Source organism: Oncorhynchus nerka, unplaced genomic scaffold (genome assembly GCF_034236695.1).
Source record: "Oncorhynchus nerka isolate Pitt River unplaced genomic scaffold, Oner_Uvic_2.0 unplaced_scaffold_1183, whole genome shotgun sequence".
In the NCBI taxonomy this organism is placed as follows: Eukaryota; Metazoa; Chordata; class Actinopteri; order Salmoniformes; family Salmonidae; genus Oncorhynchus; species Oncorhynchus nerka.
This window is the reverse complement of record NW_027040148.1, coordinates 62,118-80,000: the sequence shown is the minus strand read 5'-3', so window position 1 is coordinate 80,000 and position 17,883 is coordinate 62,118. Positions and strand designations below refer to the sequence as shown.

The 17,883-nt window shown below is 45.5% G+C and overlaps 1 protein-coding gene across 2 annotated transcripts in view; it reads right to left on the bottom strand.

The window, feature by feature from the left end:
* Positions 1–17,883, bottom strand: part of deptor (DEP domain containing MTOR-interacting protein) — a 102,564-nt gene that overhangs the window by 58,683 nt on the left and 25,998 nt on the right. For both annotated transcript variants that reach the window (XM_065015984.1, XM_065015983.1), the window contains 2 exons: positions 10,398–10,579; positions 506–688 (listed from right to left, as the gene is read on the bottom strand). In XM_065015984.1, coding sequence (XP_064872056.1) covers positions 506–688; positions 10,398–10,579 — 365 coding nt within the window. The remainder of the gene's footprint in view (positions 1–505; positions 689–10,397; positions 10,580–17,883) is intronic.

The window sequence follows — 17,883 nt, the reverse complement described above, 5'->3', positions numbered from 1 at the left end:
GGCAGGCAGGTAGCCTAGTGGTTAGAGTGGAGGGACGGCAGGTAGCCTAGTGGTTAGAGTGGAGGGACGGCAGGTAGGCTAGTGGTTAGAGCTAGGGGCGGCAGGTAGCCTAGTGGTTAGAGTGGAGGGGCAGGCAGTCAGGCACCCAGTCTGACAGTAGATAGGGAGTAGGGGCTAAGGGTTATAGTGGGATTCGGCCCCAGTCTGACTATAGATAGGGAGTAGGGGCTAAGGGTTATAGTGGGATTCGGCCCCAGTCTGACAGTAGATAGGGAGTAGGGGCTAAGGGTTATAGTGGGATTCGGCCCCAGTCTGACAGTAAATAGGGAGTAGGGGCTAAGGGTTATAGTGGGATTCGGCCCCAGTCTGACAGTAGATAGGGAGTAGGGGCTAAGGGTTATAGTGGGATTCGGCCCCAGTCTGACAGTAGATAATGTGGGTACAACAACTCCTGATGTATAAAGGGCTTTATAAAGACATCTGATTGCTAGACATTGAGGTTTACCAGATAGGAAGCTGGTGTTGCTTCCCTCTGGGTTCTGTTTGCGGAGACAGAAGGGGCTGTCATGGCTCTCTGGGATGGTACGACAGCGCTCGTTCAGCAGCTCCATCAGACGTCGTCTCCTTCGGAAGTTCAGTCTGAACTGGTACAGCAGCCCTCCATCCACAAAGTGGTGCTTGTTGGTCACTGTCAGGGAGAAACACAGAACAAAACGATTGTTTAGGATTGTTCAGTTACTGTTTCATATAACTGACTGTAAATCCTGTTAACTACAGTAACTAACTGTAAATCCTGTTAACTACAGTAACTGACTGTAAATCCTGTTAACTACAGTAACTGACTGTAAATCCTGGTAACTACAGTAACTGACTGTAAATCCTGGTAACTACAGTAACTAACTGTAAATCCTGTTAACTAACGTAACTTCTGGTAAACTACAGTAACTAACTTTAACTTCTGGTAAACTACAGTAACTAACTGTAAATCCCGGTAACCTACAGTTACTACTGGTAACTACAGTAACTAACTTTAACTACTGGTAAACTACAGTAACTAACTGTAAATCCTGGTAACCTACAGTTACTACTGGTAACTACAGTAACTAACTTTAACTACTGGTAAACTACAGTAACTAACTGTAAATCCTGGTAACCTACAGTAACTAACTGTAAATCCTGGTAACTACAGTTACTAACTGTAAATCCTGTTAACTACAGTAACTAACTGTAAATCCTGGTAACTACAGTAACTGACTGTAAATCCTGTTAACTACAGTAACTAACTGTAAATCCTGTTAACTACAGTAACTAACTGTAAATCCTGGTAACTACAGTAACTAACTGTAAATCCTGGTAACTACAGTTACTAACTGTAAATCCTGGTAACTACTGTAACTACTGGTAAACTACAGTAACTAACTGTAACTCCTGGTAACTACAGTAACTAACTGTAAATCCTGGTAACTACAGTAACTAACTGTAAATCCTGGTAACTACAGTAACTAACTGTAAATCCTGGTAACTACAGTAACTAACTGTAAATCCTGGTAACTACAGTTACTAACTGTAAATCCTGGTAACTACTGTAACTCCTGGTAAACTACAGTAACTAACTGTAACTCCTGGTAACTACAGTAACTAACTGTAAATCCTGGTAACTACAGTAACTAACTGTAAATCCTGTTAACTACAGTTACTAACTGTAAATCCTGTTAACTACAGTAACTAACTGTAAATCCTGTTAACTACAGTAACTAACTGTAAATCCTGGTAACTACAGTTACTAACTGTAAATCCTGGTAACTACTGTAACTACTGGTAAACTACAGTAACTAACTGTAAATCCGGGTAACTACAGTAACTAACTAAATCCTGGTAACTATAAAACAGAAGGTAGTTCAGTTCCAAATCCTGTAACTCTTCAATTATTCCATTCAGACAGAATACCTCTAATGGTGCCTCCAATGTCAGTAATCAGCTAAGTCTCTTAGGGTTGGACACAAACACACACTCTCCCGCTCTTAGCTTGGGCCGTCATTGTGCCAACACTCTCACTTGGCTAACGCTCAGTACAGGGGGAGGCTCTGAATGCCCCTTAAAATCCCCAAATCCCTTGAAAGACATAAAACCAACTCTGACTGACTATACGACTAAAGCCATCCAGGAATCAAAATCTGACTGTCACTTGTGTAACTAAGCCATAAAGCCTGCATTACTGTGCCAAGGGGTTAGGACTCAGGATTTAAAGGAACACTCCACCCAAAAACAATATTTTGGTATTTGTTTCATTATTCCATTGTTGATATAGTCTCAAAATGTTAGTCTCAATCAAGTTAAGATATATACATTTTAAAAATATAGACATACAGCCGGTATGTTCTACTTACTAGTCTGGTTATGGATGCACTTTGTGATGCTATAAAGCTGCTGTTGTGACTGTACGAAGTGGTTTTGATCCTGTGATTTATAGTGATGGATTGTCCTGTCTGGCGTCATTAAATGAGAACTACGGAAATATTCCTCATCTGCAGTTTGTGTTTGTTTTTGTTTTATCCCAGGAGGAAGTTTTGTCCTTACGTTGGTAGAGTGACAGTCCAATGCAATTAATTCCCCCAGTCTAAAAACATCGCAGTTACCACAGACACATTTCAGCAGTACAAAAAGTTAATGATTCAATCATAATCTGGTCCATAACCAAACAATAGTTTCTGATTATGTTTTGGCACCTCGTGTCCTAAAAAGGGAACGATCGGGATAAAAAGGGGGTTGATTGTGTGTATTCAGAACGCTTGTTGCCATGGTGTTGATTTACAAAGATCTAAATATCAGCTCATTGTAATTCAAAATATAATTGAACCAAAACAACATGTTCAGTGACTCTTGGTTTTGTTCATTCATTCACCCATTGACTCGGTTGCACATGGTGTTGGGCCACAAATATCAAATCACCAGCTCTCTGTGTGAGTCTATCAACCAGGAATGCAGTGATTGTGTGGGACAACTGAACCAAAACAACCCACAATGTGGATCCATCCAGGCAGGGCTGCTATTGTTCTACAGTTCAGACATTTAAAGTATGCAGTGTGTGTGTGTGTGTGCGTACGCTGTCGTGTGCGTGCGTGCGTGCATGTGTGTGTGTATTGTTATGATGTGGGGGAAGGTGAGTGTTCGGACAAAGACAAACACACTACCATGGCACACTTCCACACTCCAACCCCAGGTGGCAGCACCACCCGGGTCACAGCTGGGTTCTGCCAAGCAGCCTTGATTATTCCTCAGGAGCAAGCGATCAAGTTGATTCTGAGAGGAGGCCAGAAGCCTCTGTCTTTGTTCATTTCTGGATGTTAGGCCCGCCTCTTTAGTTAGGCCCGCCTCTTTAGTTAGGCCCGCCTCTTTAGTTAGGCCCGCCTCTCTACAGTAGCTTGCTAGCTAGCTTTTGTTGGAAGATTTCAACATTGTGTGTGTGCAGCACTAAGTAGATTGCTGGTTGGTTAGAAGCATAGTTTCAGTCAAAGATCATTTCAGTGACTGGCTCGATTGTTTTATGCTAGTTTTCGTGCCCATGGTCAAACTTCAGAAATACTGCTCATTGAAGCACAATAATCATTAGCTAGATGTCAAATGTGGCTACCAAGACTTAATCACAAAAAAATAAATGAATTGACACATTCACTGTTTTAGCTAAGATTCATTCAGACAGTTTTGAGGCAGGAATGGAGTTCAGCAGACGATGTCTCCTAGGTAATATTTTCTAATGTCATGGCAACCCATCGTAGCCGGTCTACTTCTGATCCATCCCATTATCCTTTGCGAGATACGAGACAGATCAGTGCAGGAGGAATCTCATGATGGCTACTTATTGGTTTCGTACCAGTATGGTCTGTGCCAGCGGAGGTACCAGTCTGGTCTGTGCCAGCGGAGGTACCAGTCTGGTCTGTGCCAGCCGAGGTACCAGTCTGGTCTGTGCCAGCCGAGGTACCAGTCTGGTCTGTGCCAGCCGAGGTACCAGTCTGGTCTGTGCCAGCCGAGGTACCAGTCTGGTCTGTGCCAGCCGAGGTACCAGTCTGGTCTGTGCCAGCGGAGGTACCAGTCTGGTCTGTGCCAGCGGAGGTACCAGTCTGGTCTGTGCCAGCGGAGGTACCAGTCTGGTCTGTGCCAGCGGAGGTACCAGTCTGGTCTGTGCCAGCGGAGGTACCAGTCTGGTCTGTGCCAGCGGAGGTACCAGTCTGGTCTGTGCCAGCGGAGGTACCAGTCTGGTCTGTGCCAGCGGAGGTACCAGTCTGGTCTGTGCCAGCGGAGGTACCAGTCTGGTCTGTGCCAGCGGAGGTACCAGTCTGGTCTGTGCCAGCGGAGGTACCAGTCTGGTCTGTGCCAGCGGAGGTACCAGTCTGGTCTGTGCCAGCGGAGTCTGGGTACCAGTCTGGTCTGTGCCAGCGGAGGTACCAGTCTGGTCTGTGCCAGCGGAGGTACCAGTCTGGTCTGTGCCAGCGGAGGTACCAGTCTGGTCTGTGCCAGCGGAGGTACCAGTCTGGTCTGTGCCAGCGGAGGTACCAGTCTGGTCTGTGCCAGCCGAGGTACCAGTCTGGTCTGTGCCAGCGGAGGTACCAGTCTGGTCTGTGCCAGCGGAGGTACCAGTCTGGTCTGTGCCAGCGGAGGTACCAGTATGGTCTGTGCCAGCGGAGGTACCAGTCTGGTCTGTGCCAGCGGAGGTACCAGTACCACTCTGCACTACACAGCCCAGCACACTGGGAACAGACACGCTCTGCACTACACAGCTCAGCACACTGGGAACAGACACGCTCTGCACTACACAGCCCAGCACACTGGGAACAGACACGCTCTGCACTACACAGCTCAGCACACTGGGAACAGACACGCTCTGCACTACACAGCCCAGCACACTGGGAACAGACACGCTCTGCACTACACAGCTCAGCACACTGGGAACAGACACACTCTGCACTACACAGCCCAGCACACTGGGAACAGACACACTCTGCACTACACAGCCCAGCACACTGGGAACAGACACACTGTGCACTACACAGCCCAGCACACTGGGAACAGACACACTCTGCACTACACAGCCCAGCACACTGGGAACAGACACACTCTGCACTACACAGCCCAGCACACTGGGAACAGACACACTCTGCACTACACAGCCCAGCACACTGGGAACAGACACACTCTGCACTACACAGCCCAGCACACTGGAATCAGATTGTATCTCAGAGCCTGTACTGAGCCAGCAGGCAGTACCCACACAGTACCATCCTGCTGCTGGCTTGTCTCTGATGACAGATAAGCAGGGTTGGGCCGCTCCGAGGATGGGAGACCATTCTGATGTGCCACAGTCAAGAGAACCAGAGCTGATTATATTAAAGTGCTGAACACGTGACCATGACGACAAGGTGACCATGACGACAAGGTGAACAGTACATGGGACTGATCCTGCAGAAAGAGGAGGTTGACTGGCTCAGTAGACAGGTGATCCTGTAGAAAGTGGAGGTTGACTGGCTCAGTAGACAGGTGATCCTGTAGAAAGAGGAGGTTGGCTGGTTCAGTAATAGAGACCGGTGATCCTGTAGAAAGGGGAGGTTGACTGGCTCAGTAATAGAGACAGGTGATCCTGTAGAAAGGGGAGGTTGACTGGCTCAGTAATAGAGACAGGTGATCCTGTAGAAAGGGGAGGTTGACTGGCTCAGTAATAGAGACAGGTGATCCTGTAGAAAGGGGAGGTTGACTGGCTCAGTAATAGAGACAGGTGATCCTGTAGAAAGTGGAGGTTGACTGGCTCAGTAGACAGGTGATCCTGTAGAAAGAGGAGGTTGACTGGCTCAGTAATAGAGACAGGTGATCCTGTAGAAAGGGGAGGTTGACTGACTCAGTAATAGAGACAGGTGATCCTGTAGAAAGAAGAGGTTGACTGGCTCAGTAATAGAGACAGGTGATCCTGTAGAAAGTGGAGGTTGACTGGCTCAGTAGACAGGTGATCCTGTAGAAAGAGGAGGTTGGCTGGCTCAGTAATAGAGACAGGTGATCCTGTAGAAAGTGGAGGTTGACTGGCTCAGTAGACAGGTGATCCTGTAGAAAGGGGAGGTTGACTGGCTCAGTAGACAGGTGATCCTGTAGAAAGGGGAGGTTGACTGGTTCAGTAATAGAGACAGGTGATCCTGTAGAAAGTGGAGGTTGACTGGCTCAGTAGACAGGTGATCCTGTAGAAAGAGGAGGTTGGCTGGCTCAGTAATAGAGACAGGTGATCCTGTAGAAAGGGGAGGTTGACTGGCTCAGTAATAGAGACAGGTGATCCTGTAGAAAGGGGAGGTTGACTGGCTCAGTAATAGAGACAGGTGATCCTGTAGAAAGTGGAGGTTGACTGGCTCAGTAGACAGGTGATCCTGTAGAAAGAGGAGGTTGGCTGGCTCAGTAATAGAGACAGGTGATCCTGTAGAAAGGGGAGGTTGACTGGCTCAGTAATAGAGACAGGTGATCCTGTAGAAAGTGGAGGTTGACTGGCTCAGTAGACAGGTGATCCTGTAGAAAGTGGAGGTTGACTGGCTCAGTAGACAGGTGATCCTGTAGAAAGAGGAGGTTGGCTGGCTCAGTAATAGAGACAGGTGATCCTGTAGAAAGGGGAGGTTGACTGGCTCAGTAATAGAGACAGGTGATCCTGTAGAAAGTGGAGGTTGACTGGCTCAGTAGACAGGTGATCCTGTAGAAAGGGGAGGTTGACTGGCTCAGTAGACAGGTGATCCTGTAGAAAGGGGAGGTTGACTGGTTCAGTAATAGAGACAGGTGATCCTGTAGAAAGGGGAGGTTGACTGGTTCAGTAATAGAGACAGGTGATCCTGTAGAAAGAAGAGGTTGACTGGCTCAGTAATAGAGACAGGTGATCCTGTAGAAAGGGGAGGTTGACTGGCTCAGTAATAGAGACAGGTGATCCTGTAGAAAGTGGAGGTTGACTGGTTCAGTAATAGAGACAGGTGATCCTGTAGAAAGGGGTGGTTGACTGGCTCACTAATAGAGACAGGTGATCCTGTAGAAAGAGGAGGTTGACTGGCTCAGTAATAGAGACAGGTGATCCTGTAGAAAGGGGAGGTTGACTGGCTCAGTAGACAGGTGATCCTGTAGAAAGGGGAGGTTGACTGGCTCACTAATAGAGACAGGTGATCCTGTAGAAAGAGGAGGTTGACTGGCTCACTAATAGAGACAGGTGATCCTGTAGAAAGGGGAGGTTGACTGGCTCAGTAATAGAGACAGGTGATCCTGTAGAAAGGGGAGGTTGACTGGCTCAGTAATAGAGACAGGTGATCCTGTAGAAAGGGGAGGTTGACTGGCTCAGTAATAGAGACAGGTGATCTTGTAGAAAGTGGAGGTTGACTGGCTCAGTAGACAGGTGATCCTGTAGAAAGAGGAGGTTGGCTGGCTCAGTAATAGAGACAGGTGATCCTGTAGAAAGGGGAGGTTGACTGGTTCAGTAATAGAGACAGGTGATCCTGTAGAAAGGGGAGGTTGACTGGCTCAGTAATAGAGACAGGTGATCCTGTAGAAAGGGGAGGTTGACTGGCTCAGTAATAGAGACAGGTGATCCTGTAGAAAGAGGAGGTTGGCTGGCTCAGTAATAGAGACAGGTGATCCTGTAGAAAGGGGAGGTTGACTGGTTCAGTAATAGAGACAGGTGATCCTGTAGAAAGGGGAGGTTGACTGGCTCAGTAATAGAGACAGGTGATCCTGTAGAAAGGGGAGGTTGACTGGCTCAGTAATAGAGACAGGTGATCCTGTAGAAAGGGGAGGTTGACTGGCTCAGTAGCAGCTCTACTCCCTGCTGTATTTTAGTCTGTCTCTGTCACACAGAGGAAGCCCAGTACCAGCAGCAGCCTGGGTAGAGGACAGAGAGTAGGACAGAGAGCGTCTAGTGGGTGTGCACGTGACATTGGTATGCCGCGCGTGTGTGCAACACATGCTACCGGTGGGTGTGTATCTGGGTCGATGATTGTGTGGGCTGTGTGTGTGTGCTGTGTGTGTGTTGTATGTGTATCTGGGTCGATGATTGCGTGTGCTGTATGTGTGTATCTAGGTCGGATCACACACACCGTTGTCCAGAGGTGAGCAGCTGATCTCGGTCGGGAACACCCTGAGGCATGACGTCCATCTGTCTCCCCCCAGTGGAACCACCTCTCAGACTCAGGGACAATCACTCTGTAGCCATGCAGGTGGCCATGCCCTGTACATGAGTAACTGGTGTGTGACTTCCTGCTTTTAACTCCTAGCGCAGCGAAGGACCTATTGGAGATGTGATTCACCTCGTCACTGTTCTACTGGACTAAATGACAATGACTGTCCTGTTACTATACACAGAGGAATTCCACCAGGCCTGATAAGAGAACACTTTCACCCTGTTCCTCCCCACTCCTGACCTCAGTAAACAGACCACAGCTGACCTCTGACGAAAGAGAGAGAGAGAGAGACTAACAGACTAACAGTCATGTCACCGTGACAACACAAGTCCTCTCAGCCAGTCATGTCACCGTGACAACACCAGTCCTTTCAGCCAGTCATGTCACCGTGACAACACCAGTCCTTTCAGCCAGTCATGTCACCGTGACAACACCAGTCCTTTCAGCCAGTCATGTCACCGTGACAACACCAGTCCTTTTCAGCCAGTCATGTGATCCAGACCAGGGCACATAATAAAATGGCACCCTATTCCCTATACTAGTTTTGACCAGAGCCCTGTGCCGGTCATTTGAGGATCATGGGGCAGGAAGCGCACGTTTCAAGCAGATAAATGTGGCGTGTTTAATTATGAAACTGGTCGTGAGATAAAAACATATCCAAAGTTAACTCAATCTTCTGTGAATCTGAAATACTGGGAGCCAAGTAAAAACAAGTCTCTGCTAAACTTTCAAAAGGTGTTTGGTCTTATCCTTGTAGGGACCCTGAAATCCTCACAAGGACAGTAAAGTCTTATCCTTGTAGGGACCCTGGAATCCTCACAAGGACAGTAAAGTCTTATCCTTGTAGGGACCCTGAAACCCTCACAAGGACAGTAAAGTCTTATCCTTGTAGGGACCCTGGAATCCTCACAGGGACAGTAAAGTCTTATCCTTGTAGGGACCCTGGAATCCTCACAAGGACAGTAAAGTCTTATCCTTGTAGGGACCCTGGAATCCTCACAGGGACAGTAAAGTCTTATCCTTGTAGGGACCCTGGAATCCTCACAGGGACAGTAAAGTCTTATCCTTGTAGGGACCCTGGAATCCTCACAGGGACAGTAAAGTCTTATCCTTGTAGGGACCCTGGAATCCTCACAGGGACAGTAAAGTCTTACCCTTGTAGGGACCCTGGAATCCTCACAGGGACAGTAAAGTCTTATCCTTGTAGGGACCCTGGAATCCTCACAGGGACAGTAAAGTCTTATCCTTGTAGGGACCCTGGAATCCTCACAAGGACAGTAAAGTCTTATCCTTGTAGGGACCCTGGAATCCTCACAAGGACAGTAAAGTCTTATCCTTGTAGGGACCCTGGAATACTCACAGGGACAGTAAAGTCTTATCCTTGTAGGGACCCTGGAATCCTCACAAGGACAGTAAAACAAGGACAATGTGGACACGTGTGGACGTTTTAGGCTTAAGGGGTTTGGTTTACAATTAGGGTTAGGAATTAAAGGGTCAAGGTTTAAGGTTATCAAAAATACACTTTTGAATGGAAATCAATTGTTTGGTCCCAACAAGAATAGTAAAATAAATGTGTGTGTGTGTGTGTGTGTGTATGTGTGTGTGTGAGAAAAAAAACAGGACAGATCCAATGCAAGTGGGTGATGATGATGATACCAGCATGCCTTTGATCACAGAGTGATCCCTGTCTGACCAGAGAAGACGCCGTGTTCCCTGACTAAAATAGGATCCTTACAGCCCTTTGGAAGAGAGGACCCAATGTGACAGCCCACCATGTGTAGACATCAACACTCCCACGTCTCCTCTTTCACCTAGCGAAGTCAACTTGGAAATTACAGCGCCATAGAACTCAATCGAAGCTGACAGAGCATAATGTTATTACCACGATAGGTAATTCTTGTGTAATTACCGTTTGACCATATTACCATGTATCAGTGAAAACCAGGAAGGGCTAAATAGTAGACGAGTAGAAGAAAGTACAGCATTCAGCTTTCACAACTGCTTCTTCAAAAATGGCCTATAATTACATTTGCTTAGGGAAGTGGTTCCCAAACGGCAGGACTAACCCTACTCAGGACTCAGACATATGTCATTTCATCAGTGTGTCAGGTGGGGTACTGACCGTGACCTTATGTTAGTTGGGATGTCTCAAAAAATTTAATTGAAACATTTTTTAAAATAAATCAGACAGACGATGAAAACGCTCCTTCCACTCACCATGCTGCATGATCCCGTGTTCTAGAAGCCTCCGTCCAAGATGCTCCGCCTCCTCTCGGGTCGCCATCTCTCCCTCCGCCAGCAGCCAATCAACGAGCTCAGAGGCCACCAGAGTCCGTTCAAACGTCTCACCCTCTTCTTCCCGAGTCGCTAGGATGGACGTCTCCGTGTTCATCATCAGCCTGTTGAGAAGGACAGGTTTATATACACCTGTTGTTTAAGACAGACTACTTTATACGATGTGTTCATCATCAGCCTGTTGAGAAGGACAGGTTCATATACACCTGTTGTTTAAGACAGACTACTTTATACGATGTGGAAATCAGTTGTACTTTGTTTTCCATCCTGATTCAACACAATAACAGACGTTTCCCCATCAACCTCCATCTAAAATAGTTATGTGCAGGCTTTTGCTCCGACCAATAACACACCTGATTTAGCTAATGAATGACTAAGTAAAAACAGGTGTGTTAGCGTAGTGCTGGAATCAAAACCTTGCTGATGGGTAGTTCCCATGTCCCCAGGAGGAGGGTAGTTCCCATGTCCCCAGGAGGAGGGTAGTTCCCATGTCCCCAGGAGGAGGGTAGTTCTCATGTCCCCAGGAGGAGGGTAGTTCCCATGTCCCCAGGAGGAGGGTAGTTCCCATGTCCCCAGGAGGAGGGTAGTTCCCATGTCCCCAGGAGGAGGGTAGTTCCCATGTCCCCAGGAGGAGGGTAGCTTGGCCACCCCTGTGCTATTTATAAAGATGAACTTCCAGGAAGAGCTCTAGGACTTAAGGTCAACAAGTTCAGTTAACTGACAGCAGCTTCCTACTGAGTGACCCTGGTACAATATAGATGTCAGTTAACCCCAGCAGCCTCCAACTGAGTGACCCTGGTACAATATAGATGTCAGTTAACCCCAGCAGCCTCCTACTGAGTGACCCTGGTACAATATAGATGTCAGTTAACCCCAGCAGCCTCCTGAGTGACCCTGGTACAATATAGATGTCAGTTAACCACAGCAGCTTCCTACTGAGTGACCCTGCTACCATATAGATGTCAGTTAACCCCAGCAGCCTCCTACTGAGTGACCCTGGTACCATATAGATGTCAGTTAACCACAGCAGCTTCCTACTGAGTGACCCTGGTACAATATAGATGTCAGTTAACCACAGCAGCCTCCTACTGAGTGACCCTGGTACAATATAGATGTCGGTTAACCCCAGCAGCCTCCTACTGAGTGACCCTGGTACAATATAGATGTCAGTTAACCACAGCAGCTTCCTACTGAGTGATCCTGGTACAAGATACGACAAGGGTGGAGTCCCAACAGACAGAATACACATGCCATGTTTGGCACACACACACACACATCAAACCCGTGTGGAAACAGGTGGAGCTATGGGAATAAACGGTATGAACAACACAGTGAAAACTATAATGTACATGTTACTGCTTGGCACTGAGACAGTGAAAACTATAATGTACATGTTACTGCTTGGCACTGAGACAAAGACAGTGAAAACTATAATGTACATGTTACTGCTTGGCACTGAGACAAAGACAGTGAAAACTATAATGTACATGTTACTGCTTGGCACTGAGACAAAGACAGTGAAAACTATAATGTACATGTTACTGCTTGGCACTGAGACAGTGAAAACTATAATGTACATGTTACTGCTTGGCACTGAGACAAAGACAGTGAAAACTATAATGCACATGTTACTGCTTGGCACTGAGACAAAGACAGTGAAAACTATAATGTACATGTTACTGCTTGGCACTGAGACAAAGACAGTGAAAACTATAATGTACATGTTACTGCTTGGCACTGAGACAGTGAAAACTATAATGTACATGTTACTGCTTGGCACTGAGACAAAGACAGTGAAAACTATAATGTACATGTTACTGCTTGGCACTGAGACAAAGACAGTGAAAACTATAATGTACATGTTACTGCTTGGCACTGAGACAGTGAAAACTATAATGTACATGTTACTGCTTGGCACTGAGACAAAGACAGTGAAAACTATAATGTACATGTTACTGCTTGGCACTGAGACAAAGACAGTGAAAACTATAATGTACATGTTACTGGTTGTCCTGAGACAAAGACAGTGAAAACTATAATGTACATGTTACTGCTTGCACTGAGACAAAGACAGACCACGTCATCGTGGTGTGGCTACAGTATAGCTTGTGTTCTCCAAGGCGGGGCACCGATTCTCTCTTCACAGATTAATTCCTCTTTCCCATAGGAAGCAATGACGTGTGACTGTTTGCTGACGTTTCACCACCTTCTCACTGAGTCAACTAACCTACCCATTAACCTCACTTTAGTCTTGACATGTGAAAGATTACCAAGCCGACAGCTGACCCACACACCCAGGACACATCCCAAATTGCACCCTATTCCCTATATAGTGCACTACTTTTGACCAAGGTAAGTAATAGTGTGCCTTTCAGGACGCAGCACGAATCCACATCTGATCTAAACCACCTAGGCAGGTCTGGCCAGTCATTAAAAAGGACAACTCTGCAACTTTAGAACCAGTTATTATGCTGTTCATATACATCCACTACTGTAAGATTTGATCCACATTTGATGTTTTATCGTTTGTTAGACATTCTGCACGATTCCTTGTTTTTGTCATTTTTGAAAGATCAAGACACATGGTTCATTATATTGGACCTCCCTACCAACCATATGTTGCTCTGCTCGTCTTTGTCTAATTAAATATTTTAAATAGACGCTCAAAAACCTACACTGTTAGAAAAAGGGGTTCCTAAAAGGGTTCTTTAGTGACCCCATAGGATAACCTTTTTTTGGTTCCAGGTAAGAACCCTTTTGGGTTCCATGTAGAACTCTTTCCACAGAAGATTCTATATGGAACCCAAAAAGAGTTCTTCCTGGAACCAAAAAAAAAAGGTTCTATTTAAAATATTTCCAGGTGTTATTAGACAAAGACCAGCAGAGATATGGTAGGTAGGGAGGTCCAATATGACGAACCATGTGTATGTGACCAATAACATATGGGAGGGAGGTCCAATATGATGAACCATGTGTATGTGACCAATAACATTTGATTTGATGGATGATCAGACAACTACAGACGGGTCATATCGGTCGCTGTAAATCATTTCCTGTATTCGTCATCTCAGGGATCCTACTCGAAAACGTCACAGAGAAGCACTGAAGTGGATTTAACAAAGTGACATCAATAAGGGATCATATCTTTCACCTGGTCAGTCCGTCACGGAAAGAGCAGGTGTTCCTAATGTTTTGGCCACTCGGGTGTATTCCTATCTAGGGCCCTTAGAGCTCTGGTCAGAAGTAGTGCACTGTGTAGGGGATAGGGTGCTGTTTAGGGTACCAACACGGTCTCCTGTGACTGGCAGACTGTCAGCTTTAGTCCTGCTAGCCCAACTGGCTCTGGTCCAATCACTGTCGATCAGCAGTGTGTGGGAGGATTCATAATAGCATTAGTTTGTATTAAAAGCCTTCGCATTGTTTCTTTATGATTTCTTGAGCCGTGTTCGTAAGAAGTTTCAAACCTGTTGTTCAAAATGAACGCCGTTGTTCATCTTTGAGTTTAATGATAATAATAATTCACAAAGATAGACTATAAGTCTCAAGTTATTTCTAAGAATCAGTAACACAGAATATATAAATCATTATCGACTTAGAACGACGGTTAGGAAAACAAAAAGTGTGCCGTATATATTAAAAGGGAAAAGGAGTGCCTGAATCACGTCAAGGTCTGAGCTCCATCCTTCAAAAAAATTATTTGCATTTCTTATCAACAGAACAGTAAGTAGAAGCAGCGTTTGACCCGGCTGGTACCAAGATAGAAAACTAAAATCAGGGCACAGCAGGATTACACTACTGAATGGTCCACAGAAAAGCCTGTCCACATTCAATTCCCCTCCATTCTGTTCCGTTCCGTTCAATACACGTTATTCATCCCAAGCGGGCAGTTTAGACACACACATAACAGGATACATGAATACAGTACAACGCCGGGGACAGGAGTCCTGATCGCTGTAGGCAGAGGGGCTCTTACACTGTGGGATGTTATATATACACTGTAGACTTCCCTGTTTAATTACCCCTGTAGACTTCCCCATGTTTAATTACCCCTGTAGACTTCCCCCTGTTTAATTACCCCTGTAGACTTCCCCCTGTTTAATTACCCCTGTAGACTTCCCCGTGTTTAATTACCACTGTAGACTTCCCCATGTTTAATTACCACTGTAGACTTCCCTGTGTTTAATTACCACTGTAGACTGTAGACTTCCCCATGTCTAATTACCCCTGTAGACTTCCCCCTGTTTAATTACCACTGTAGACTTCCCTGTTTAATTACCACTGTAGACTTCCCCATGTTTAATTACCACTGTAGACTTCCCCATGTTTAATTACCACTGTAGACTTCCCCATGTTTAATTACCACTGTAGACTTCCCCCATGTTTAATTACCCCTGTAGACTTCCCCATGTTTAATTACCACTGTAGACTGTAGACTTCCCAGTGTTTAATTACCACTGTAGACTTCCCCATGTCTAATTACCACTGTAGACTTCCCAGTGTTTAATTACCCCTGTAGACTTCCCCCTGTTTAATTACCCCTGTAGACTTCCCCCTGTTTAATTACCCCTGTAGACTTCCCCCTGTTTAATTACCCCTGTAGACTTCCCCCTGTTTAATTACCCCTGTAGACTTCCCCCTGTTTAATTACCCCTGTAGACTTCCCCCTGTTTAATTACCCCTGTAGACTTCCCCCTGTTTAATTACCACTGTAGACTTCCCCATGTTTAATTACCCCTGTAGACTTCCCCATGTTTAATTACCCCTGTAGACTTCCCCATGTTTAATTACCACTGTAGACTGTAGACTTCCCCATGTTAAATATACACTGTAGACTTCCCCATGTTTAATTACCCCTGTAGACTTCCCCATGTTTAATTACCACTGTAGACTTCCCCATGTCTAATTACCACTGTAGACTTCCCTGTTTAATTACCCCTGTAGACTTCCCCATGTTTAATTACCACTGTAGACTTCCCTGTTTAATTACCACTGTAGACTTACCTGTTTAATTACCACTGTAGACTTCCCTGTTTAATTACCCCTGTAGACTTCCCCATGTTTAATTACCACTGTAGACTTCCCCATGTTTAATTACCCCTGTAGACTTCCCCATGTTTAATTACCACTGTAGACTGTAGACTTCCCCATGTTAAATATACACTGTAGACTTCCCCATGTTTAATTACCCCTGTAGACTTCCCCATGTTTAATTACCACTGTAGACTTCCCCATGTCTAATTACCACTGTAGACTTCCCCATGTCTAATTACCCCTGTAGACTTCCCCATGTCTAATTACCCCTGTAGACTTCCCCATGTAGACTTCCCCATGTTTAATTACCCCTGTAGACTTCCCCATGTTTAATTACCCCTGTAGACTTCCCCATGTCTAATTACCACTGTAGACTTCCCCATGTTTAATTACCCCTGTAGACTTCCCCATGTTTAATTACCCCTGTAGACTTCCCCATGTCTAATTACCCCTGTAGACTTCCCCATGTCTAATTACCACTGTAGACTTCCCCATGTTTAATTACCACTGTAGACTTCCCCATGTCTAATTACCCCTGTAGACTTCCCCATGTTTAATTACCCCTGTAGACTGTAGACTTCCCCATGTTTAATTACCACTGTAGACTTCCCCATGTTTAATTACCCCTGTAGACTTCCCCATGTTTAATTACCCCTGTAGACTTCCCCATGTTTAATTACCCCTGTAGACTTCCCCATGTTTAATTACCCCTGTAGACTTCCCCATGTTTAATTACCCCTGTAGACTTCCCCATGTTTAATTACCCCTGTAGACTTCCCCATGTTTAATTACCACTGTAGACTTCCCCTGTTTAATTACCACTGTAGACTTCCCCCATGTTTAATTACCCCTGTAGACTTCCCCATGTTTAATTACCACTGTAGACTGTAGACTTCCCCATGTTTAATTACCCCTGTAGACTTCCCCCTGTTTAATTACCCCTGTAGACTTCCCCATGTTTAATTACCACTGTAGACTGTAGACTTCCCCATGTTGAATTACCCCTGTAGACTTCCCCATGTTTAATTACCCCTGTAGACTTCCCCATGTCTAATTACCACTGTAGACTTCCCCATGTTTAATTACCACTGTAGACTTCCCCCTGTTTAATTACCACTGTAGACTTCCCCCATGTTTAATTACCCCTGTAGACTTCCCCATGTTTAATTACCACTGTAGACTGTAGACTTCCCCATGTTTAATTACCCCTGTAGACTTCCCCCTGTTTAATTACCCCTGTAGACTTCCCCATGTTTAATTACCACTGTAGACTGTAGACTTCCCCATGTTTAATTACCACTGTAGACTTCCCCATGTTTAATTACCACTGTAGACTTCCCCATGTTGAATTACCCCTGTAGACTTCCCCATGTTTAATTACCCCTGTAGACTTCCCCATGTCTAATTACCACTGTAGACTTCCCCATGTTTAATTACCCCTGTAGACTTCCCCATGTTTAATTACCACTGTGTACTGTAGACTTCCCCATGTTTAATTACCCCTGTAGACTTCCCCATGTTTAATTACCACTGTAGACTTCCCCATGTTTAATTACCCCTGTAGACTTCCCCGTGTTTAATTACCCCTGTAGACTTCCCCGTGTTTAATTACCCCTGTAGACTTCCCCGTGTTTAATTACCACTGTAGACTTCCCCGTGTTTAATTACCACTGTAGACTTCCCCATGTTTAATTACCACTGTAGACTTCCCCATGTTTAATTACCACTGTAGACTTCCCTGTGTTTAATTACCACTGTAGACTGTAGACTTCCCCGTGTTTAATTACCACTGTAGACTGTAGACTTCCCCATGTCTAATTACCCCTGTAGACTTCCCCCTGTTTAATTACCACTGTAGACTTCCCTGTTTAATTACCACTGTAGACTTCCCCATGTTTAATTACCACTGTAGACTTCCCCCATGTTTAATTACCCCTGTAGACTTCCCCATGTTTAATTACCACTGTAGACTGTAGACTTCCCAGTGTTTAATTACCACTGTAGACTTCCCCATGTCTAATTACCACTGTAGACTTCCCAGTGTTTAATTACCCCTGTAGACTTCCCCATGTTTAATTACCCCTGTAGACTTCCCCCTGTTTAATTACCCCTGTAGACTTCCCCATGTTTAATTACCACTGTAGACTTCCCCATGTTTAATTACCCCTGTAGACTTCCCCATGTTTAATTACCCCTGTAGACTTCCCCCTGTTTAATTACCCCTGTAGACTTCCCCATGTTTAATTACCACTGTAGACTTCCCCTGTTTAATTACCCCTGTAGACTTCCCCATGTTTAATTACCACTGTAGACTTCCCCATGTCTAATTACCCCTGTAGACTTCCCCCTGTTTAATTACCACTGTAGACTTCCCCAT